The sequence below is a fragment of the Dicentrarchus labrax genome, unplaced genomic scaffold (assembly GCF_905237075.1).
Source record: "Dicentrarchus labrax unplaced genomic scaffold, dlabrax2021, whole genome shotgun sequence".
Taxonomy (NCBI): domain Eukaryota; kingdom Metazoa; phylum Chordata; class Actinopteri; family Moronidae; genus Dicentrarchus; species Dicentrarchus labrax.
The window spans coordinates 7,703,222-7,729,254 of NW_026136701.1; the positions used below are offsets into that span (position 1 = coordinate 7,703,222).

The following is a 26,033-nucleotide window of genomic DNA, read 5'->3' on the forward strand; positions in this document are numbered from 1 at the left end:
AAAACCTGAAAAGGGTACTTCAGTATGTACTTGATGGCTACATATATGCAAAAAGACTGAAGCTGCATGTCCAGGACAAAAAGACAGTATCCTAACCAATAGATGGTCCATGTAGGAGACACAGGAGTAAAGAAATAACATCATTGTTGTTGTAGTGCATTGTGGAACTAGTTGGAGCAGACGACAACAACAACTTTTCCTTGTTGGTCTATTGGTTTTGGGCAGACTGAAACTCTTTACATATGGAGCATCGCTGTTACTATAACGCTGTGCACAGTTGCTAAACCTCTCTTCAAACCAGTCATTGACCAATAATAGCTTGGCAAATAGTCAATTACATATGACTATGCTGTCACTTTTCACATTACATATCTCTACCATTCATTATCTTTATGCTGCATATCACTTAAAGCCTTAATTTCGACCACCCCACTTTTTAACAGGTACAAAACAGGGGGGAAAAATCCACTCTATTGATTTTGAATAAGAAACTTTATTGAAAAGCACCCTTCAAAAAATATCTAAGTTTCTGTAGCTTTGGTATCAACTTATGTACATTAATGTATACAAGATCTTGACAGCACATAGGAAACAGTTAGTGTGCTAAAAGTGAATTACAAAACTGCACACATACTGTAATTGTATGCAGTAATGAAAAGTACCACACCACTGAAAGCTTAGACATTTACTGACAACACAGCATTGATGTACTGCTTTCGGAAACTGCAGTTATCTTTGTATTGCAAGACTGAAAGTGTCAAATATGTTATCAAAAAACTGAACAAGATGCGGACAAGCACGTGGCAAACAATTTGTACAGAACAAATTTTATTCCATCTAAAAGATATGTATTGTATAGTAAAGTCCTTTTGCCCTCTGGAAAACACTTGGAAAGAGTAATGTCTGCTGTTAGGACTTTCTCTGATGCCAATTATAGATTATTATATTATTATATTATTATTATATTATAGTAGACTGACCTTAGTGGACGAAATTAGTTTGAATATTGTGGAAACTATGATTAGAGGCTGATGCCTGTCCACATGCACTTCTGACTATGAGTTGTTTAGCATATTTGAAGAGCTCTTTTACATTAAATGGCCTGTGCCTTCAAATCCCTTTTGAACACATAGTACCCTGCACTTTGGGTGCAATAAACAAAAAAGCAACAGGTTTCACAGCTGTAAGTACATGTGGAAATGCCAAGTTAGAAAACATGATAAAATCAGCCCAGAGAGGCATTCATTTTCAGGATTTTGACAATGTCAAGTATCTGTGTCTCTGCTATCCCCTTAACATTACCAGATACTATGTTTCTCCAACCTCATTTGCATATTACACTGCAGCACAGTACATGCACGTCGTTATTGAAGGAACTATCTAATAATTCTCCAACATGCACCTATTTCCTTGACCTTAAAATCACTACTCCAGAAAAAAACCTTAATGATGCTAGCATGCTAGCAGTGCTACAAGTCTAATAAATTACTTATTAAACCATTTATTAAACAACTTCATTAATAAACCACTTATGCATTTCAAAGTGACGAGTGATGAATTACATGAAAATTTCTGGCAGGGAATAAAAGCTAAAGAGAATGATACCATGCTGGCATAATAAATGCCTGTTCTTCTTCCTCACTTTATAACAGTCAGTAAGGAAGCAATACAAAAATGCATCTTAACCCTCTTCCTGCACTCTGAATGAATAACTGTTATGGCATTCTATGAGTGAATACCAAACATTAGATATTGCACAAAATAAAAGATCCCTACAGTTCCTCTTTTCTTACCATACCAGTCTTCAAATGCCTCATGCCTATCAAGACGGACATATACTTTCTTCGCAGAGAAACACAGACTCCCAGCTTCTGCAGGTTTACCACCTCTGATTTCTACTCATATTGTCCAGAGGCAGTCCAAGATTTGCCTTTGTTATTGGTCCACCATCTCTGCTAGCTGGGGCAGGCTGATGCAACAGCCGTGTTAAATCCACGTGGACTGCAGGCTGCTGCTCTCCAAGCCTCAGTAAAACCACCTCTTTCATTATTAATGAGTTCCTGGTTGGGGACTTTGGGACTTTTCGTGGTTATAGCCAATCATCAGCCATCAAAGTGAGCCACTAGTGACACTGCGACAGGTTGGTTGTTGTCTGAAGAGGCTGCTTTGGTAACATCATTGGTGGCTTCAAAGGAGGGTCCCAGTCGGGGCATCGTGGTGGCCGGTTGACCCAGGTAAGCTACCATAAATAGGAAGTCATTGGTTCGGCGGGGACCGGTAACTGCTACACCCCTTATGGCCTTGGTGGCGACCTTGGAGGAGCTTTTTATGCTGGAGCCTCGTCGGGGAGCCTCACAACGCAGAAGGGCTTGGAAACATCTGTAAAACTGGGGCAAGCATACAACACAAACACGTGATCAGAAATGGACTACACTGCAAAATTAGACAAAAGATCACAGGGGATAAAATTGAGACTTGCTAAGAAGAGTACTGGTGTAACAGGGAACAAGGGTAGCACTTCTGGTCACACACTTTCTTGTATAACAGCAGTAACAGAATCTTGATTCATATTTGACAATAATTAACAAAATTGTCATTGAAACTAGTGATTTGGACCATAAACTCATTAAGAAACCATTTACTAAGCTAATAAATTAAGTGAGATGGATGAAATGGATCCGCCTTTTACTGGCCTTTGCATAAATTGCAAGACTATGTTACTAAATAAACTAAATTAAGACACCACGCGTCAGTTTAACTTCATAGATGGGGAAGCTCTGTCCATTATATATACTGTCATTGGGCCAAACATACATTGGATTCAAATTGCTGCCTCTACCAATGGGAGGATAATTTAACCTTTAGGCACAAATACTACAAATAAAATATATATATATTACAAATAATTATGACTAATCAGACCGCTCTTCTCTCTCCCTGCCGTCCTTTGTACCCACAATACTACTTTGTCATTGCATTGGGGTTATTGTGTTGCTTACCTTTTCATGTGGAACAATACCCCAAGGGACACATTATTTGTAAAGCTCAAAAGTATATTAAATATTCATCTAATTACATTCTCAATCACAAGCGTGAACTATTACTGCATTTTCAGTTGGATAAGGGATTTAGCTAATATGTGCTTATAAAAACTGGCAAGTTGAGGGTGAGAGAAAAGCAGACAGAGGATCTGAGACAGCCAGTTTCACTCAATTGGGTATTTTCTCTTGGGTGAGCTAACCACCCAAGGTTTCCTGTATGTACTTAATCATTTTCATAGTGCAGTTGTATGTGTCGAATGGGTCTTTTGCAAAGCAAGTTCTGAATTTAAGAGTTTGGAGTAAAAGATGCGTTTTATAGGCAATACAATGTTTACTTGCTGTTAATAATTTAGCATGTTCATCATGGTTATTTGAAATGTGTAGCAATTTTCATGTGTATTTTGCAAGGCAACAGTTCATATGGCACTAACAAGGTGTGTCAATCAGAACACGAAGTGGACCAAGTCAAAGCTGCTAAGCGGCAGATGGGGAAACCATTGAAAAAACACCACTCACAAAAGTTGTACTACTTTATTAAAATGCAAAGAGTGCCTACGGCAAAAGAAGAAAAGAGTGACAAGGAACGACAAAGCTTTGTGGAAGTTGCCTGCCCAACAGTCTGCCTAGACCTCTGTCTTATCAAACTCAATGGAGAAAACCTTGTCAGAAAGTTCTAAAACAAGACTTTGGAAAGCCCTAGTTAGCCAGTTTTTTTTTCTACCAGCAAGTGTTGTTTTACCTTTACACCTGGAAGTTGCTTAGTACAACCACAGTCTGCCTCACCAGCCCCTCCATTGGAGCAATTTGTAGGTTAAGGGCCTTGCTCAATGTGGTAAGAAGGGTGGGGCTGGTGCTGCTTTTTCCACCACTCAGCTTTATCTTGGTGGTCCCAGCATTAAACCGGCGACCCTCTAATCACAAGTCAGCTGTTCTGACCTTTAAGCCACCACTGCCCCAGCATTGTGTTTTACTTTCAGTAGTGTGACAAAGGCTGCTCCGTTTGTGCCACTCTACAGTCTAGACTAATATTCTGTGTGGAAGAAGAATCCAGCAATGTTGTATGTGTACATGGGCCCAGAAAAAGTTACCTTTTTATATTCATGTTCTACTAGACTAAGTTTATGTTGACTTTCTTTCAACCATACAACTTCTGCATAGCATGATACCTCTCCTGCTCTATAGGTGTCATAGCTTTAGACAATCTTTACTTTGCTTGCTATGTCTGCACAAAGTAGAACATGCCACCAGGAGTCCACTATCTGGCTGCTTACCCCTGCATGTGCAATAAGTTGATGGTAGATGAATATCTTTCACATCAGAGAGGCCCTTGACCTGCTTGCTTCCTATTCTGTTGTCCACATAGATGAATCCCAGCAAAGATCCCTGAGGCATTTGCTCCCTAGTCTAGAATGGACATTTTAGCACACAAAAAATAGCCAAAAACTGAGAATGAGACTACCACAACCAGTGCACCACTCCTAGATAACACTGTCATAGAAAAATGCTATTAGTGATTCTTTGTCTTGGTCAGCCACTGATGATATGGGACTGGCTGAACATAAAATTGTGATCAATAGTAAATACATTTCAGAGCATGTGTGCTCAGCCCATCTTGAAATACTTCGGGTTCGAGCATTGGTGGAGACCCTGTATAGACTTGTTCTAGAACAGCTGCGACCCATGGTCAAATCTCGTCTGGACCCTCTCCAGTTCGCCTACCAGCCCTGTCTGGGAGTTGAGGACACCATCATTTTCCTGGGTGATATTTTTTGACTCTCCAGTGCTTTCAACACCATCTGGCCAGCTCTGCTGGGGGAGAAGCTGACAGCGATTGAGGTGGATGCTACCTCTGTGTCCTGGATTGTGACAATACCTGACTGGCAGATCACAGTCTGTGCATCTACAACACTGTGTGTTGGACAGAGTAGTCAGCAACACCGGGGCCCCACAGGGAACTGTACTTTCTCTCTTCCTCTTCACCCTTTATACCACAGACTTCAGCTACCACACAGAGTCCTGTCATCAGAAGTTTTCTGATGACTCTGCTGTGGTTGCATGTATCAGCAAGGGTGCTGAGACTAGCAGCCTTTAATCTCTCACCAATACTGCAGTTTGTAAAGGATTCAGCTATTATTACTATTTATTCATTACTCAATGAACATCTGTCATATACTATAGCATGCATATATTTCTATCTTCTATATACTGTATTATAATGTACATACTTCAGACTCCTTTTTTTAAGTATGTGTGTGTGTGTATGTATGTATGTGTGTGTGTATATATATATATATATATATATAATTTTAATGTTATCATTTCTGTTTCTTTAATGTCTTGTGAACACCTTGAGCAACTGTAGCAAAACAAATTTCCCCTTGGGAGGAAGTATTTCTTATTCTGATTCTGAAACCCATTGAACTGCTCTTTAGAGTCACTGCTCTCTTACCACCAACTCCTATTAGGGCCTGTCACATTCTTGTAACTTTGTACAGTATGCGTCAGCAATTTCTTCTGCTCAAGTGGGCATCAGTGAGCGAAATGTGGTCAGCCATACCCATCCCTTAATAAAATGTTGGGTTTTTTTTTTTAAAGGTGGGAGGCAAAGGCGATCAGCACTTTGCCACTCAATGTTCCAGTTGTTTGCAATGCACTCCTGTAAGAGTCATTCAAGTGTGTTGACTTGAAACTACCCTGGTACCTGCTGTGACTGCAGCTGGAACCTGACTGATGCACGCAGTGTGTTGCTCATGCAGAGTAGAGTGGTGAAGCCCAGATGTACCTGTTACAGCAGCCCAATAACCTAGAAATCATGTCTATATTGGACAATATTGCATCTCACGATTCACAGCCATTACCAACCATCGGTGGATCACATGAAAGTATTTTAGTAAAAGTAGTAGTTGCCTGACAAAAGGTTCTATTTCCAATAATCAGATGTAACTTATTCTCAGCTTTAAAATGTAACTGAATTGAAGCTGAATTGTTTCATCGTACAGTACACTGCTACATTATTTACTGTGAGCAATTTAATCTCTAACTGATAACGCTAGTTTTTCTGCACATCACATCCACGGCATATTCTAAGGTAACAAAAACACAAAGATTTTTATTTTCAAGTTATTATACACTAATGAAAACATACCTATGAGTGTTATATTCCATTTCATCTATATTCTGCCCCGTCAGTCTTAAACACTGGACCGTTTTCAAAGATATTAAGCATGACCAGATAACTAGAGATATTACCATAAACATATTGTGATTTTACAGACTGGCTACACTGCAACAAATACAACCAGCAGCAAGAATCGGATCAAATCAAAATATTTTGTGGAAAGAAAGGACGGGCTGTCTCCAAGGTACAGTGGAAAGGCATTGAAATGTATACACCATCTGTCAGTGTATAATAAATAATGAATGGAATCCTGGATACATTTTTCAAACCGAGAAACAGATCTGGAAGTCTCAGGATTATGATTGCATGCAGATCTTCCTGTTTTACAACAAGTTCTACACATAACAGAGCCCCTGTGTTGCTCAGCTCAAAGTCCAGGTATCTGCTGATGGACAGATAGAAAGACCCTGAATAATTGAGGCCCCCGGCCGCAGGTTGAAAGCATAACAATGCATTCAGGGTATTTGGCTATACTTTAAATTCCAGGCATTTCCAACCACATCCAAGACATATTCTCACAGACAAACACACAATTTAGACCATTTTCAAGTCCTCTTCCTCAGTTCCTGTTAATGTAGACTCTATAGATGCCACTCTTAAGTAAACGTAGTATACTTAGTATACTTTGTGAGTTTCATGTATACTTATAGTCTACTACATTTTCTCATGAGTGCAACATATGATGAAACCATTTCACAGCATCTGTTTAGGGCAGAGACACCACAAAAGTGTACACAATGTACGCATTTAAAATATGAACAGTATTATATTGTGACAGTGAGTGAGAGAGAAAAAGACAAAAGACAGTTGATGGATTCATCAAAACACACTAATAAAATACAATTCATAAAAGTAACAGGAAGAAGCCCAGCAAACGTAACAATTAAAGGACCAGTGTGTAGGGTTTAGTGGCATCTAGCGGTGTAATTGCAACTCTGTAGCTAAGTATTGCCTGTGAAGCCAAAGCCTCATATGTTATTCATCTCCATTGTTGTCAAAAATGCATAAAAACCCCCATAAATGAGCCACACTGCTGCACTGGGTGTTGTGCTACTCCACCACAATGAGCACGAAAACTGTATTCGATTCCACATGCCTTGTCATGTTGCTGTAAATACTCGCTACTGCACCAAATTTGCAGCTGAGAATAGTCCCCAACAAATACATTACTCTTACAACAATTTGAGCAGTGTTTGCTAATAACTACAGTTCCTCAGTAAAAAAATATACTATATATTAGGGCTGCATCTAACGATTATTTTCATTATCAATTAATCTGTTCATTATTTTCTCAATTTATTGTTAGCCCAAGGTGGTGTCCTCCAATGTCTTGTTTTGTCCACAACCCACTTCTCAGTTCAAAGTCTGTGTTTAAACATGAATTTTTTTACCCCACCATGAACTCATCTTGTGACAATTTCGTAGTCATTTGATTCGACATTGAACCTCTCGTGCTGAAAAACTGTCTGTCAAATGCTTGCTGGGTATGAACAGATGCAGAAGAGAAAAATGCCTCAGGACATAACCAAAAATTTTCCTCTTGCTGCATCTTTGTGCTACACATCCGTCCCCTGTCTCAGTCTGTCCATAACCTATAGGTCATTGGAGTGAAGGCTAGCAAGGAGATGTAAAGAAACGAGACAATCCGCACCTCTCTGTGGTGCTGATACACGCTCCCTGCTCCCCTCAGCTGTCCAAACAACACACTGAAGAGTGTTAGAAAGATGGAAGACGGGGATGCAACAGACAAACGTTAGAGGATGAAGTTAGTTAAGACACAGAGGCCTCAAGGCTAAGGTCAAGAGAAAGGTGAAGGCAATGACAGATAAATAGATAAAGCATGACAGGGAGATGGAAGGAGTGAGATGCACTGACAGAGTATTTTGGAGAGAGAGGGTTGAAGATGACTCAGGGTCATCTCAGACTGCTCACATCAGGTTTGGGTGATGCTTTCTATGATCTGGCCTGATGCTCTACGGGTAGAGGATGACAACAAGAGGGTCAAATGTCAGGCATCATCTCAGACAATAAGGCCTTCATCTATTTTTCTTTAAAAGAATTGGACGTCCACTCGGATCCAGTGTTTGTCTGTTTGTACGTGACTGTACACAAGGATACTATGATTAGCAGTTCACACACGTTGGCTTTGCAGGAGGAGACAAAAGTATTGTTTATTGTTGTATAAAAGTCCAAAATAATCCAAAAATATGCATGGGGTAAGCCATTTTTCATATTCCATAAAAGGTTGTATTTATCCGCACTGCAGCGCTGGGTGCAAAATGAATAGATCCTACTTTTTTAACTGAGTTCTTTGTGACACCAATATCCAAAACTTTGCAGTGTTCTCATCACAGTCTGGGAAGAGTTCAATTGCAGACAGTCAATCACTTCAGTAAATTATACCTAATGCGGTTTAAGGGATCTAAATGAAGTGAGTCAATGGCAGGAAGCATTGAGCTTCTTTTATAGGCATCAGCAGATATGCCACTACTTCATTTCACAATTGCGTGACTTAATTTGATCCAATAAACTCCCCAGTGTTGTGAAGTATCCCGCAGATTCTAGAATGTAATATAATAATGAAAAGATCTTGGAGCTGTAGCTGGGAAAAATAATGAGTGCCACACAGGAACATGTGAACAGAATGACAATCATTTGATATCCTCTTGGGATTTCCTGGCACATTCTAAATTCAGTGAAGGGCTGCAGTGTTTATATTGCGTGTATCAATCATTTTTGGAACTTTCAAGTGTCTCCATCAAGATTTCCTGCAACATCTCATTTCCGTGATGGAGAGAGCCATTGACTTATCACTTCCTAACAGATCAGTTCCTTTCCTCAAACATGGTTCTTCAGCAAACAGATCTATCCAAGTTCCTGTTTTGAAGTGGCCTGAGGAGTGAGATGATTCTGATGGGGTTAAATTAGCAGCTCCTTGAAAACCAAGAACCAAAACCAAAACTTTGGTTCCTCGAAGCAGTAATGTTTCACCAGTGTTGACGGTTACTGCTTCCTATCACAACTTACGAAATATGTTTACGGTATATGCAGCTACATAGACACTATAGTACTTGGAACTGCCAAGGCCTTGCAGCATTGTTGAGTGCTCCCTTTTGAAATTTCTATTTAATTACATCAGAAAAAGCACAATGTTTCAAATCAATATTGGCTCTCTATCTTGGTCTTGGTTTTAATACCTCTGTACCTGATGAAGAACCAATTTGTGCTTGAAACATTGTTCTTTTTCTCTCGTAATAAAAGAGTGAGCGTTCAACGTTCAAGTGTTGCGTGTTCTTAGAGGCAGAAATGAGGCAATAAGGCTCGAACATTTTTCATAATATTGCTACTACGCCTTGATAACAGTCTTCAGCTGCAGTGACAGGTTTCAGAACTTTATGATGAGTTATCATTTGTTTAATAGGTTTGAACAAATAGTGCCTTATTGGCTGAAACACAACACACAGAAAGTTATACCCCCACAAGCACAAACTTATGGTTCAACCAATTGGTTCAGTTGGAGTCCACTTTCCTCTCTAACTTTTTGATTCTAAACTGAAAACTGGAAAATGTATCGCATCCAAGAGTCATTACAAGTAGGACATGGAAGTAGTGTAACAATACAGACAATAGTGCATGCACAGTCTTAGGTGTAATGCCAAAGGGTTAAATTAAAGTATGTTTCTATTTAAATTTTCCAATTAAAAGTATGATCATATAAAGATAATATAAGGCATTACAGCGATGCCTAAAGGCTCCTAAAATTATGTCAAAAATGCATTTTCCATTTAGGTCAAATGATGGTTGGAGTTCTTAAAACTAGTTTATAAACTACAGTCAAACATGCATCAACTACACTGTAATGGGTTAAGCTTGAAGCCATTTCATCTCATCTTAAAACTTCTTTAACTTTAAAACATCAAAAGAAGCCTGCTGACAGGGTGGGCCCTGAGTTACTGAATAATATAATCCTTAATATTGCTCACATTGTTGTTATATTACTTTATTACTACTGTGTTATAATAAAACAGAACACAAGAAAATTGCCAAAAGTATATTCCGATTGAATCATAAAAAAAAGTTCAGTTAATCATTTTAAGCCATTCTGCTATACCTATAACATATATACTTAAAATACCACATTTTAACATGTCATTTCTGATATCAGTATAGAATATCTATCAGTCTGTGCTGTCCTCTCCAGATAACGGGGTGTAACTGGTGTTACTGGCTTTTACTACCGGTTTACCACAGAGAAACTAGAGACTGTGCAAATCCGTAATCCACACAGTAATCTCCCACGTGGTAACAATATCAACATCACTTCAGTACCTTTGACTTCATTGATAAACAAGATTTTTTTTAGTAAAATCATTCTTACTATCAACAGTTTAACTACAGCATGAATAGAATCGGCTGTATTGCCAGTTTATCCGTTATGTTACGATTAGCAGAACAGTTTTGAGGCCACTAATCCACCACACTAAACTACTTCTCCATTCTCCATTCATTCTTTAATTAATTAGTCAGTTAACTCCAAACTGCAAACTAAAAAATGTCCAGTTGTCCATCCTTCCCTGTTTCATACTGGCAAACCTGCCAGTGGCCCTGAAAAAATTAGACAGAAGACCAGCAAGACTTGCAAATGAAGGGTATTGGCTGTGACAAGATTTTGCATTCTCTTTTTTTTTTTTTTTTAAGTTTTCAGTACTTTGGCCCTTGTAGAATATGTAACACAATGGAACCAGCCATTTGAAAATAAAAAGAAATTAAAATTCTTTCCATTCAAAACGGGACACAGACCTATTTCAAATGTCTTCTGCATATTCTTTAAAGCTGATTCATTCATATCAGACTAAATTAATTAAGGTCAGGTGGCCCTTTCAAGAGTACACACAGTACAGTAGGAACACAATTCCACCTAAACAGATAATAGATAGCTTAAAAAAAAGTTTTCTGACTTGCACTATACAATAGTGTTAAGTCAGTAAACATTTTAATTTATGGTTAAAAAAAAGAGTAGGGTGGGATCTTATGGGTTCTCATAATGATTGTGGGTCATCTCGTCATGAATCTGATATTGAGCAAAAAAGTAGTTTAGTAGATTATTTTATAACAATATGTCAGTCATCCTCTTCAATGTCTTCTGGTGGTCTTCACGGATCAATAACCATTTTCCATTGCTTCCACTACGATCCTCCCTCCTTTAAAACAGTTCAATTCCATATGTCGGCCTAAGAATAAGTAGAGCTATACAGAGCAGAATGAGTTATAAACAAAATGTATTGAATAGAAAATGTTCTCTATCTTAGGATAAATGAATTTTAAAGGTCCAGTGTGTTACATTTAGGAGGATCTGTTGGGAGAAATAGAATATTCTATTCATAGGTGTGTTTTCACTAGTGTATAATCACCTGAATATAGGAATCGTGTTTTCAATAACTTGGAATAACGCTGCAATTCGCCTCCATGGAGGCCGTCATGTTGAACCGCCATGTTTCTCCAGTAGGAATTGCAACCTGCAGCTTTACCTTTTTAAAATGCCACTAATCCTTCACATTGGTTCTTTAACATTATCAAAACATTTTAGAAAATGGTTATTATTTACTGAGAGATGTGTATCCATATTTCCTAGTATGCCACGCTATGTGTATTTCACTCTCACTTTTGTAAGGCACAAAATCACAGCACACAGCTGGAAGTGGCTGCAAGCAAGTGAGACAGACAGCCCAAGAGCTGCACTGCCCAGCTGTTGGCAAGACAGAGAGACTTGAGAGAGATGTGCTGCAAGCTGCACATCAACTTAATGTTACTGTTATTTGCTGATGTCAAACTCTGGGAGTCTCATAAATGAGGGCCCCAAAGCTCCAGTTAACAAATAGTGTAATTAAACTGAATGAAGAGAGCATGGGAGAAATAAATATGAATGCACATAAGGTAGACAACCCTGTTATTAAACCAGTGATGGAGTAGATCCCTCAGAAAATCACAGGGCCTCAAACTGTCAGTCATGATGAAGCAAGTCACTGCAATAAACTAGGAGGATGTTGGATTTTAAATTCTGGAATGATGCACCTGCAATTTCATTATTTTGGAGCTTTGCTACTTGGCTGGTGTTCTTAAAAGTTCTGTAGCTAAAACTGACAGTTTACTGGTACTTCACCTATTTTAAGCCACTTTTGCAGTAATGTTTGCAATTATGTAAATGTCGTAGGGTCATCTGAGAAGTTGCAAAAGGACTCACGGTTCATGTTGCCCTATAAACAACATAAACAATGTTTTATGTCCCTGTATGTCCTTTTAGGTTTCCAAACGTTTTTGCAGCAAAGCTCTCGTTTACTCTCAGCAGACATTCAGTACAAACCACCACGTTATCATAGGAGACACAAAGTCAATTCGTTGTTAACTTACCCTTGCTTCCTCGGTTTTTCCATGCAGGCTCCCGACATTCACCTCAGGCCTCTAGGCTGTGAGTGCCTCCGACCGTTGATGGGGACAAACACACCAGTTGCTACTTGTATCTGTACAGCATTTTTAGTCTTCAACTCGCCTCAACTCACAGTTTCCATAGTAACGGGCTGGGAGGAATTGAAGACTGAAAAAGACATACAGGAGATTTGGTGTCCCTCTCTCTCACGCTGTCCTGCGGTAGAGGATGTGTGGGCTAAAATGTCCCTGTAAGGTCAGTCAGCTGCCGCGGGGGCTTGAGTAGGATGGGAACGCGAGATGGAACAGACGGGAGTGCAGAGGAGGCTGCCCTACCTCCAGATGACAGACATCTGGAACAAGGTGTAATTTTGTTTTGCTTTTCAACTCTTGACAGTAACTATGTGAAGAAAGTTTCAACTTCAAAGCGAAGTATTACACTCCAATGGCTTTGGAAACTGTGATAAGATTTGCTCTCCAATATATAGTACTGTATATAATTCTCTGTACATGAAATGCTTTTGAGTCTGAAGGGAATATTTTCTCAAACCTTACACAGCATTTCGTGCTTCCCTTAATAGAACAGAATGAGATGATAAAGATTACATTGAGGGGGAAAAGTTTTATCGGTCTGCCCCAGAGGGAATGGAGGACAATCTTGGTTATCTTTGTGTTTTTTCCTCGCCATGATGAACTGTGTCTCAAAAAGGAAAAAAACATCTTAAATCTTATGTGTGAATGTATTGTTTTGTACAAAGAGTTTTGCTTGAGAGGAACTTATATGTTTAAAGTACAAAGTAGAATTTGAGTTAAATTCCAGTCCACCATACATCTAAAATGTATATTCTAAATCAAAGTAATATGTCTTCAGCGATAAGGAGTTCAGTCTGTGGAATTAATAGTATCATCTGTACCCAAGGACAGAAGTTACCTGCAGTAAGCTTTAACTTTAGATTTATGTTATTAATCATTTATGATATGTCCAAAGTTCTTCAAATCTAATTTAAGACACTCAGATATTTAATCTAACGACTTTGATCTGCTTCACTGAGGAGTGACACTTTGAAGTTGCGTGTCACCTAAAAAAAAAATGTATCTGAGTAAATGCAGTCTTTCATAAACTGGATGTTAGAAATCATGCAACAAATAAGATGCTGTGACACTAAAAGGTTTGAACACAAAGAGAAGTTTGACTCTGGCTATATTCAACCAAGGCCCTTATTTTCCTGCTTTTTCTCATAAGACGATGGATTCTGTTCAAATTTCAGTCCGTTTCTTCACTGTAGAGCTCAGCGCTTCTCTCCAAAACACACCCAGAGTGCGAGGACTCTCCCCGGCAGTCAAACCCAAAATCCAATTTCTGATTACCCATTGTGTGTATGGTGCAGCATAAGGTAGCTGACACATACTGTCGGCCATTGAGTACGCTGATGCTGCGTTCATGTCACATAATACGTTCTGTAAATAGGAAACTAAGAACAAGGTCTCTAAACTTCCGTGTGGGAATTACAGGCAGAATCTGTGGACAGTTTTGCAGCTGCTGTTATCACATGCCTGGGGAAATGGCTGTACATACACGTAGTCTACCTGCTGTAGTGAGTTTGTGTGTGCTCGGTCGGTGTCTCAATGATTAACGTATACTTTAAAACTAAAGAAGAAACCTAAAGAAACCTGAATACAACACAAAGGCGGTAAGCAAGGTAAAAGAGGAAGTGTGTAAACAACAGCGCCTTATTAACCTACAAAGGGCAAAAATTTGCTGTTAGCCCCAATTGACCTTTCCATTACTCCCACCCACTATGCATTCTGTATGCATCATTTAAACATCAGTGATAGGTTTGTGGCAATTTGAAAACTTTTAGGAATATGCACCATGTAAGGACTTAACTCTAACTAGAGGGGGCCTCAAAATATGGTAATAATTGGAGTGTCAACATGAGGACGTTCTTGCTGCAGTGCATATTGTTCTTCTGTGGTGCATACAGTGATCGCCAGTTCATCAGAATATCACAAATAATTTTAGGTTTTACTCCATTTAAACTTGTGTACTTGCAATCACTAATCACAGGATATACGTAGCCTCAGATCCGACTTGAGTTGACAATGATTAAACCAAAGAGTGAGTTTTATCAATGAATTGTTCCATTTGAATGATGTTTAGAGGCCAAAACAGAGGTGAAATAAATGATCCATAATTTCAGAAATAGAAATAAAAACAAGAAGTGATTTTATCTAACAGAAAAATTATGCAACAAGTAAGGGCCAAGGTCCCCGAGGCAGTTTCCTGCTCTGCCCGGATGGTAACCAAGACTTCGTAAACAATGTTAAATAAAAAGAAAATTATTAAATGAATTAAATTTAAGCTAGAATGCTATGATAATTTAATCAATCAAAGTTATTAACAAACACACCATGAAATTAGGGCCTATAAAAGTAACTGGAATCATCCATTAAACAATAACATATCCTTTTGGGGTAAAACTGCATCAGTACTGGTACGGGTTAGGCAGTGTGTCTCATTAAATCGGATTTAAATTCACCTTTTCTAATAACAGCCTAATGTAATTTTCAGGAAAGAGAATCTCGGATCCATTTCAAGCATTGTTCTGGACCCTAATCTCTGTCTTGGCTGAACCTGATATTGCTAAATAAAAAGGCCCCTACTGAATGAGTCAACAAACAACCATCAGTCTGGGGATTAAATTAAATAACACAAACAAGCGAGAGTTGCATGATAAATGACCCAACTTTTAAAGTCTGTTGTGATTAATTATTTGAATACAAAGGCTTTGTGTTCCCTGGTCCTTAATCAATAATTTAGTATGTATGTACAGCTTGTTTATTTTCAGATGTGAGTCTCCACATGTTGCCCACTAGAGGCATAATACGAGGAATGACTGATGAATCATGTCTGATGTTGGAGTTCATTTCCCAACCCTGACTGCCTTTTGGCTTTCATCCTGTCTCCTGTCTCTCTCGCCCTCCAGCCAAAAAAGCCTGCACCGTCTAGACCCAAGAACTTCTGTCTGTCTTTTCCTTTCAACTTGTGACAGATGTACCGTCATGTGTTTACAATATTTCTTCCTCAGCTGTTCTGAACTTTCAGGTGTACGTGACAACAAATTAAAGGCCCTAAAAATGTATTTTCTTTGTTTTCCTGATTAGTTGAGGTTTTGAGTGTAAATAATACTTAAATATATAATTTATGTTTGTTTGTGTTTTTTTTTTACTTTGATTGTTGCTTATTTAGTCTAGAATATTTTAAGGAACAGTTCGACAGTTTGTGAAATACATTCTCAAACTCTCCGATGCATAATTAGATTACATGAGTCGGTTAGATGTCTGTTAAGGCTCCAGCCAGTAGCTGGTTATCTTAGCTCTAGCATGGCTCTGTTCAAAGGTAACAAAATCCACCTACCAGCATCTCTGAAGCTTATTAGGTACAAAAGCTGAAATGTAAAAATGACAATTTGTTGTTTTACAGGTTATGTGCTGGACCTTTTCCTGGTTGGAGGCAATGACTTCCTGGAGTCTCTGCTTGTTGCTCAGCCAAACTAACCGCTCATTACAATGGCCCAATATTTAACAGGTATGATAATGGTATCTTCTCATCTAACTGGTTATTTTTCAAAATGTCAGATGTTTCTTTTAATGTTATAGACGATTTATGCACAAAAACGGTTTTATGTTCAGTAGTTATACTGATAACAGTAGTGATCAACTGTGAGATGAAGAGAGCTAATAGGGGCTCATGATGTTTTTATTGACCTCCTCACAGATAACTTAATGTTAAATATAGCAATTAAGTAGTAGAGTAAATAAAGACAATAGTAGTCCCAGGCTACAACAACAGACTCATAATAGGAGTTCCCAATTAAAGATAATAACTCCCAAAGTGATTCATCATATTGTCTGAAGTGGCCATGGGCCAAGATTGAGACGTATTGTGAGTTTAAATATCAGCACTTGAGGTGATGGGTGCCCTAATTGCATTGTAAATACCCCCTCTGGTCAAGCAGTCAATAAGTACCAAGAATTGGTTAGAGTCACATGAAAGACCTGGGTCAGGCGATAACAGAATATATTAGATTTGTTGAGAAGCCTGAGAAACACTGAAATGCATGCATGTAGAGGAGGACCTATCCAGTGTCTCTTCTCCTCTTATTGGATTGTTCATGTCATTAGATAACTTATTATCTTATTGTGATCACCGTGATGCTTCTTGATACACTTTTACAAAGATAGAAAGCCATCATACACATGTCCAAAAGTAACCTATTATCTCTTCAGTGTGAAATTGCACTGTGCATCTTAAGCGTTTCTCCTCAAATCTGTAACATATGTACATATAATATATCCAAATGTGAAAAAAACACCTTTTTCATCATCCGCAGTACATAATTTAGATTATTCAATGTCAAGAAGGCACCGTAATAACATCTGATAGGAATATAAAACAATGACTCATTTCCATCATATAAGACAACCGGGAAAACGATGGAGAGGACTGGCCTCAGTAGGCGAGACGACCTCCGCCTGCTGCTTTGTGACAGCGAATGATAAAAGACACTGACCTTAGCCACAGCCCTCCCTCTCTCCTGCGCTCACCTGTTTATTCATGAAGACATAGATGACTGGGTTGATGACCGTGCTGGTCTTGGCCAGGACTGAGGGGATGATGCTTGCCTCGGGTGTGACCATGCCCGCCGGCCCGAAGGTGGCCAGCAGGGCCATAATGCCGTAAGGCAGCCAGCACAACAGGTAGCAGATCACCATAATCACCACCATGAATAGCACGCGCTGCTCACGTTTCCTGCTCATTGATGCATTAATCCCGCTCACCTGGAGACAGTGAGGAAAGAATAGGAGGGATGAGAAATGAGACTTGATGATGACATATATGTTTAGACATATAAGGTTTTTAACTTTTGCTGCCACAAGGCATTTGAAGTTTCCCCTATGGGAGAGAGCTTTTAGAAAAGGAGTCTAGGAAGTAAAATGCAGGAGCGACAGAATAGAGTGCAGGTCAAAGGGGGTGAAGTGGGAGATTGAAAGGCATACGGAGAAGGCAGTGAGCAGGAAACAGACAGAAGAGGCGTCAGGGAAACTCATCTCAGCGTCTCCAGAAGGACTGTAATCAGTGAGGAGACAGGCAGTAGAAGAAGAAAATTACTGAGTGCTTTGTTATTACTGATCATTGGATTTACTAGAAATCTTGATCTCAAACCCAATTATTAAGTGTTTAGTGGTGGTTCTGACAAAAACACATGGGCACACACAGTGTAGGTCTCAAAATAGTTTATTGTTTTTTTGGTCATCATTCCCCTTGATAATAAGATTATAATGGATTGTAATAAATTGACATTTGAGGAAAATTCACTTATTTGCATCCTTGTGGAGAGTTAGAGAAGATAATATCATATTAAATATGTTATTTAATATAAACACAACCAGCTGCTGATTTAGCTTAGCCCAAAGACGAGAACAACATCCGCTTTGCACTCCATTCAAAATCTGGCCGCTCACACTCTCTGCTAGCTCACGCTCTGCTCATATGTTCTGGTTAACACGTTATATATTGTGGTTTTGAAAAACCAAAGCTTATGTGTCGGATTATTTTTTTAAAGAAACATTTCTGAAACGACAAAGGCAAACGAGTCAGACGAGTACAGTATATGTATGGCTTTAAATAAAACGTGTCATTATCTAGTTAAACTGTAAGCTCATTGGCAATCTGTATGACTGTCTGTCTGACCTCTCATGATTCTTACTCTTGCCGACTGTTATCATCATAACTTTATATATAAAACTGTACCCAAGTGCTTGTAGTTGCAGAACAAAGAATCCTCCAATGGTCCAGTGATCAGTCATCACAACTCTCATGACTAATCATGAAGAAAATAATTCTCACTCTGCTAACTTCCTCCATATTTTTATTAGTCTACTCTATATTAGACATTTTCCGTTTAGCAAATGCTACGTACATGGCATATACATGTTTAGGCAGGTTGTAAGGGTGTGTAAATTATGATTCAGTCGGTTTCATAGCACCGTTCAGTTCACATTTTACTGACCATGCTGGATTCCCGTAGACTCCCGTGCTGCCACTCACACTGCTGCATTTGCATGAACATACACATTAATATGGTACTCGGCTTTCACCAGATAGACAGTGTTTGCATTACTGTCACAATATGACAGAGCAAATAAATGCTTTTCCATTGTGGCGGACTAATAAAGCCATGCCACTGATCGACAGACTCTTTACATTTAGCTCTTTTTTTTCACTTTGAACATTACAAGAGAAGAGGCGTTTGGCTGAGGCCAATGTATTTAGCCGAACTCGCTACCTGAGATGGAATTACGTTTGCCAGAGTAATGGAGTGTTAACTTTCCCAAATCCAAAAAAGAACAGGACAGAGCCACTAACGTCCTACCTAAAACCACATCCAGGACCTGCTTCTGCGCACTGGGGATCATGAACAGTACTTTTTATTTAATGGAACTTGAAACCACACAAAATGATGTAGTATAAAATGCTCCTTGTCAGCATAAGTAACACTACATTAGCAATACCACTGTGGGGAGTATGCTTGCTAGTTAACATTTGTGGCTTATGTTAGAGCCAGCACATACACGGTTTAGTCCATTCCTTTCATTTTTGCTGTCATAGGTTGCGCTATTAGGAGGCTAGGTTGAAGCTCAGCTTTCCAAAATCATCACTAAAATATAGTCACCAGCAATTTCATGTAGCCAGTAGTGCTGTGAGCGTCACACGATAAACTGACCTGAGTTCAGTAGCAAATCCGCCATTCAGTATCCCCACATTTGTATTTAACGTAGGCTGGTTAGGTTGTCACTGTTGAGAGATCAATGGGGAAATTATTTTCAACTCGCCATGAGTTATGTGTATGTAAATTATAATGACAGGGTTTAGATCCTGTGCCACAGCTTATAGACACATATAACCATTGTTTTCATTCATACAAGATGTACGACTCTGATACTCCTTAAACAATAACAAAACAAACATGTCAGACTGGTGAAGGCACATTGAGCGCAAGGAATGTTCATTTGTCTGAAAATTTTGAGTGAAATGTTCTGATTCCTACCCGCATGCACAATGCTTAATGCCTTGCCTACAGTTACAGTTGCTAAGCTATGATTGGACAATAGTTGTTTTGGGGTGTGGGGTCTTGGTGAGCAGTCAATTAAGGCAAAGATTGGAGACAAGTCTATCACACTGGAGCCACTGGGACTAAGTTAATTTGCTTTGACTCCCTCTGCCATTAAATCTCTAAGTTGGCAGGACAGCAGGACAGAACGTCCTAAAAACAAGCTCCTGAGGAGACAATCTGATTTAGCTTGAAATAGACCACACACAAAATACAAAAATAACTTAATTCCAACAATAGCCAAATTTTACATAAACTTCTAGGAATCCTGCCAAGAGCTGGTTGACAGTGCAGTGCATCTAACTCATTAGGCGATCTGTCCTAGGTTTGCCTTTTTACCACATTCTCATTTACTGAACATTTTTATACTCCATCCTTGCTTAACTGAAAAGTTCACCTGTCATTTTAGCTCAGAAAAGTTTGTTTTACTTCCAGTTTGGCACTGTTTCCACCCCGTAGACTTTCTCACTTTGTCAGCTCTGGAGAATGGGTGGCTAATAGCTTCAATCTTGGCTCTGATTAAATAAATGAAGTGGCAGAGATCACAGACAAACTGAGGAAATGGAGGGTAAGTGCTGAATGATTGCAATCAAAGGCTGGCTGGCTGGTGAAAGGAGCTAGCTTACTAATTGACTGCCCTTACAGAAAAACTTTTTCATATGCTAAACAGCAAACCCCAAAGCCGTATAATTAATATTTATGGTCTGTGTGCGTGTGACGGCATAAATCTGTTGCGGCCTTTTGTCAAAATGTTGAGGACTACAAGCTTGGTAATGAGCATCAAAATAACAGCAAGTTTTAGATGATGGGCGACATGATGTTGCAATAAGCAGCTGGTGAACTACGAACAGAAGCCCCTTTCTTTTTAGCTGAGCATCATGACAGTTTGAAATAGAGTTGTAGATTATGGGCAGTGGTCCAACGTGGCACTGATGCTCACAGAGTGTGGATAGATATGTGGGAATGAATTTGTCAAGAACTGTTTGATGGAAAATCTTTGTCAGGAGAGAATATCTTCACAGCGTTCAATGACTAAATTAAATATCCGGTGGCTAATTTTCTTCTGCGACGACAGAAGGAGCATTGTCTCCTTTTGAGTCCCTGGCGGGCTGTCAGTTATTTAGACAGATCATTTGGCCAGTGTGCTACAATGTTAAAATTAGTTTTGAAACAAACAGCCTGGAAATAGAATAAAGTTTAAAGTGTGGGTACCTTAAACAGCTTCATTGCTTCAATGTGTGTGTCTGTGTCTGTGTCTGTGTCTGTGCTTCTACTCTGTTGGCCCTTATTTGTAGTTTTCTTATCTTTTTCCCCTCATACATCACAGTACATATCAAAATTACAAATGTACTATACTGTAGACAAAAAGTATTTATACCTGGTGCTTTTTTTCTGCTGCAATATCAAAATGTGTTCTGAGAAAAAGACTGTCTCATGTATTAAACATTGGTATCCAAACACAGAAGCTAAGCATTACTTATGCAAGCTGCTCACTCAGTGTGTAAAGTTCCCATCACTTCCTGTGTTCTCTGCCAGCTCAAATTATTCAAATAAAAATAATTCCTTCTGTTGGACCTAATGGTTCAAATTGTGATGATTAAATGATTGATGATGAAGAGGCCTTAGAATGTGTGTATTGCAGCAGTTTTACAGCCGTTTCCCGTCTACTGATGCCCAGTGTGTTATGTGACCTGCTCTTTAGACTTTGGCCAGTAAACTAAAATCAGGCCCATTGCTTTCTAGGACAGTTTTTCATCATATCAGAAAAAAACACACAACGTACTTTCATTTGGCAGTATTACCATAGTGGCCCTGGCCCTGGAAAATGTGTGTGTGTGTGTGTGTGTGTGTGTGTGTGTGTGTGTGTGTGTCTGCCTGAATAGAAAAGAGTGAGCGTTTTGTGTGTTTTACTCCTTTCTGCCATTGTAAATGATTGCATGTGTGTGTGCGCTTTCTGCCACACAGTCCTTTTGCTCTTCCAGATGACCCTGAAGGTGACATGAAGAACCTGCTTTCAGAATGCGTCAGCCATGTTGTCCCTCTGTGGTAAAAGACTCTGTGGCTGTCACACTGATATCTACTGTAGAAATGTTTCTGTCTGTAGGGAAAGCCATCTATTCTATTCAGTGTGTCACAGGTAAGAGGATGATTAATGGTGTGTGAAGTGAGGGAGACTCATAAATTGCATTTTAAGCTGTGTCATTTGAGAAATTTGACAGTTACATTTTACTGTAGGCATTTAGCTGTTCATACTTCATGTTCTGAAGAGGATCGTACCATGAGTGAATGGTAAAATCAGTTCCTGTACAAAGCCTCAACAGTTAGGCTCAGGACAGATATGAAGTGAGCACTCGGTAAGGTACATGCTGTCCTTCTTGAAGAGATGAGATTGAGAAATGGAGGCAAAAGAAATGATAACCAGATCGTCGTAATACAGATATTGGCCAAATGTAGAGCATTGAATGGTCTGCATTGTTCACACCGCAGCTCCATTATTATTAGCTGTTTTTAAGGAGGGAATAGTCAAAGGACATGCAAAAATTGGAGGAATCATGGATGAGTTTTAGTTTAAAAGAATATTTCAGCAGCATGGCTACAGTTGGTGTTGCCGTGGTCAAGGCGGGGGATGATTAAAGTTTGAGCAAAAGATCCGAGTAAAGTCCTGGGTGAAAGGTCAGATTTGATGGATTTTTAGGAGAGCGAACCCCCATACTTGGGTTGTGGCTGCATTGTGGGTTTTGTATGACAGTTCCTTGTCTAAAAGCCAGTCAGGGCTCCTGCTGGCTCCAGGCAGGAGTCGTTATATTCTTGTCAGTTTTGATGGAAAGGTCTAGTGGGGTGGGGGGGGTGGGGGGGGGGTGCTGCAGAGTCCTAACATCCATCCTATCCATTTTTTAGTATAGTTAGAGAATATAAGGGGAATAGTTCACAACTCAATATTTGGCATATTCTTTAGCCTATACTGTATTGAATTATACACTGGGAAAAGTTGAAAAGGAGCAATTAAATGCTTTGGATGCTTTGCAGACAAAAATGAAATTCTTGCTTCAATCAACAGTGTCTGAGTGAAGTTTCTTGATTTTAAGAATATTAGCATTTCATGAGTTCAAGCACAGGGGGACACAAGAGAAATACTAAAGCAAACGTTTTATATTGATCTAATTTGCCATACAAGCTAAATCAATGAGAAAAAAACTAGCTAGAGGGAGCATGTTGACTTAATTTGGATTGCTTGCCTACTATTCTTTCCACTGCTCTTGGCCATAAAACTGTGGTTTATGAGGGCTGGGCACGAGTACCGGCTGGGTCACAAGGAACGAATACTGCCACTAAAGCTGGCCATTACTGTCTTTTCTAGATTATATCTAGAGAGGACAATATATACTCTAATAAGAATGATTCATTTGGAAACTTCATTTAATTTATTCATTCATTTTAAAGCAGCCTCTACCATTGTATTTAGTACACCATATTATTGTTGTAATTTTTCTACGTTTTAGCCACAAGACACTTTTTTCAGTTATGTGAAAGTATATTCAGTATATATTCGAACTGGCTTTATTCCTCTCAGGACTTCCACTTAAACCGACTCTTTTAGCTCAATTTATCTGAAATGTTCTTTCAGCACATCCATTTTACCCTTCCAGTGTGTAACGTTTAGGAGGACCTACTGGCAGAAATGGAGTGTAATATTCATTACTTTTCATTAGTGTATAATCACCTGAAAGTAAGAATCATGTTTTTGTTACCTTTTGAATGAGCCTTTTATAGCTACAGACACCTTGCATGGAGACCACCATGCTGAACTGCCATGTTTCTACAGTAGCCCGAAAGGGACAAATCAAACACTGGCTCAAAATAGTTCACATTTTTCGAGGGTTTCACAGCCATCGTAGAACACATGGCGAACACACATTTTCTTCAGAATTAAATATTAAATCATTATGCATCAAACTCAGTCCTCTTCCAAATCTGTACTTCTGTAATTTTATCCTATTTTGTTTCAAAAATTGATTTTTCACATTTTACCACCAGATAATCCTTATTTGCAGGCTGCTGGTGAAAGGGGTAACAATAGCAGGGTATTTCAAGGCATGCATGAAAAACTCAAATTATGAGTTTGGATGTAATAAGCAGCAGTGTGGAACTTCAGGCCCAGCACGCGTTAATGTTCCTGTGGTAGTCCTCTCTGAAGCCTTATGACACACTGGTGGGATCAGCTGCTTTTTATATCATCATAATCAAATAACAGAGTGAGCAGCAAGCAGCTCTTTGAGGTTAAATAGACTCTGAACCAGCATTGTATTTCTCTAGTAAAATAATCTGTGGTCTGCTAAAATGGATTTGAGATTGCAGTTGTATTACGGCATTATAATTACATCATTGTTCTATTGGTTATTATTTAAATCTGAGTCACAAAGAAAAGACAAAACTGTCTTACAAACATTAAAAACATGATAACCCTTGTTAAGAGGGTATCTTTTAAACTTTCTTCGCTAAACTTGAGTGTTTTGGTGGTTTTTGGAGGAGGCTCAGGGCAGAGCGTAAATCTGTGTTTGATACCAGGCCAGAAGGCATGTACGAGATCCCCTGTGTGGAGGATAAGTCACCTCCAGCATGTTCCAAACACACACAGAATCGGTCTGCAGGTGGATGGAGCAGACAGACAGCCATGTTGACGCAGTGCTTAGGCAAGGCAGAAGTAAATCAACACCCAACTCTTACAGTTTCCATTTCAGAAACTGCTCTGACAACAACTGAGTAGAGTCATTACATACTAAACTTGGTTTCCGCACACCCCACAGTGCTTGCTCTATATTTCTCTTCGTTATCAGCTCTCTACTCTTTCAGTTTCATCCTCACAGTTTCATCTGTCCAAGTCCAGATGTTCCTCGTCTCACCCGTTTTCTTCCTCTTTATCAAAAGATTTGCTGGCTATTTTCCACCTCAGTCTTTTCTTTCTGCATTAGCTCTGGTACAAATGTAGCTGTGTTCATTCACTGATATCTATAATTGTATCATGAAAAAGCAGCAGCAATTGAAGCAAAATAATGATAACATTCAACGCAAAAGTGCTTTGGTACTCACTGAGTTTGACCCAGAATTTCACCACAATCACACCAGATGCCCCTGACTCCTCCACCCCACCAAACACACACAACCACATTAGCGCACTCTAATTGTTCTTAATTAATCCACATAATCAGTTAATGTGAGGTCTTCAGGTCAGTTTACTGGATTACATGGTTGGGCAGCTGCCAAGACCGGCCCGCTAAAAATCACCTCAGCCCTGGGAGACTGGATGCAGTCAGTGCCTCCTGCGCCTTCCCCAGCTGCTGCCTGCCCTCCCTCCCACCCACAACAGCACCAGACACTGGCTATTAGACTGTGAGATTGGTGGTGGCGGCGATGCAACAGAAAGCAGACGCTATGAGCCAGACAGAGGTAGAGGTGAGAACAGACAGGGGAAGATGGCGGAGGGGAGTGGAGAGCATGAGATATAGCAGAGAGAGGTTGTTTGAGAGGTAAAATTGTAAGGGAGGAAGGAGTGGAATCAGTGCAGCAGAGATAAACGAGAGAGGAGAGGTGGGAGAGTGTATAGGGAAGAGCTGCATGCAGCTTGATTTGTAACTGATTTCTTTTCGATGGAGACCCGTGTCCGTCCAGCTGTCAATGGCAAATCAGCAGAGAGACTAAAGTCCCGTTGTGAGGGATCTGATAATTTCCCTGTCTCCTGCTTTTGTCTCTCTTTCCTAACTTTAGGAAGTTGTGCGAGTTCTCCCCACGCTGTAATCAGCAGATGAGGCTCCCAGCTTGGCCAACGTTCACCTGGCGCGAGAGAAATGTGTGGCAGCTGCGGCCATGTTTGGCTTGCCAGTTAGACAAACAATCATGCAAGACCTTAAAAGAGAAGGCTGTCATGTCAGTACACTCAGCTAAGCAAGCTGAAACAACCCTCTCCAAGTGTCTTCTTTTAGTGCACATACCCTTAGAGATTTTGGGAGAAGTAGAGACCTAAGCCAAATAATTTGAAGCAATTAGTATTTACCACGTCTAGAGAATTTTTTTTTGCAAGAATGCACTGTCAACACTAGTGAAACTCCCGGGAGAGGTGAGCCGGAGCAGCTTTGCAACACTACACCACCTCAACCAGGAAAGAAAGATTACAAGCAATTTACTGAGTGCCTTTACTGTAAATTCTGACTCTGTATCTCC

At 39.5% G+C, this 26,033-nt stretch overlaps 1 protein-coding gene across 2 annotated transcripts in view; it reads right to left on the bottom strand.

Annotated features, from left to right (window-relative positions):
• Positions 1–473: 473 nt before the first annotated feature.
• LOC127368224 (vertebrate ancient opsin-like) overlaps positions 474–26,033 on the bottom strand; it is a 58,009-nt gene continuing 32,449 nt past the window's right edge. The window contains exons 3-4 of one of the 2 annotated variants that reach the window (XM_051408812.1): positions 17,251–17,484; positions 474–2,387 (exon numbers count right to left, since the gene is read on the bottom strand). In XM_051408812.1, the coding sequence (XP_051264772.1) occupies positions 2,103–2,387; positions 17,251–17,484 (519 nt within the window). In that variant the 3' untranslated portion in view covers positions 474–2,102. The remainder of the gene's footprint in view (positions 2,388–17,250; positions 17,485–26,033) is intronic. The other variant, XM_051408822.1, reaches the window with a different exon arrangement.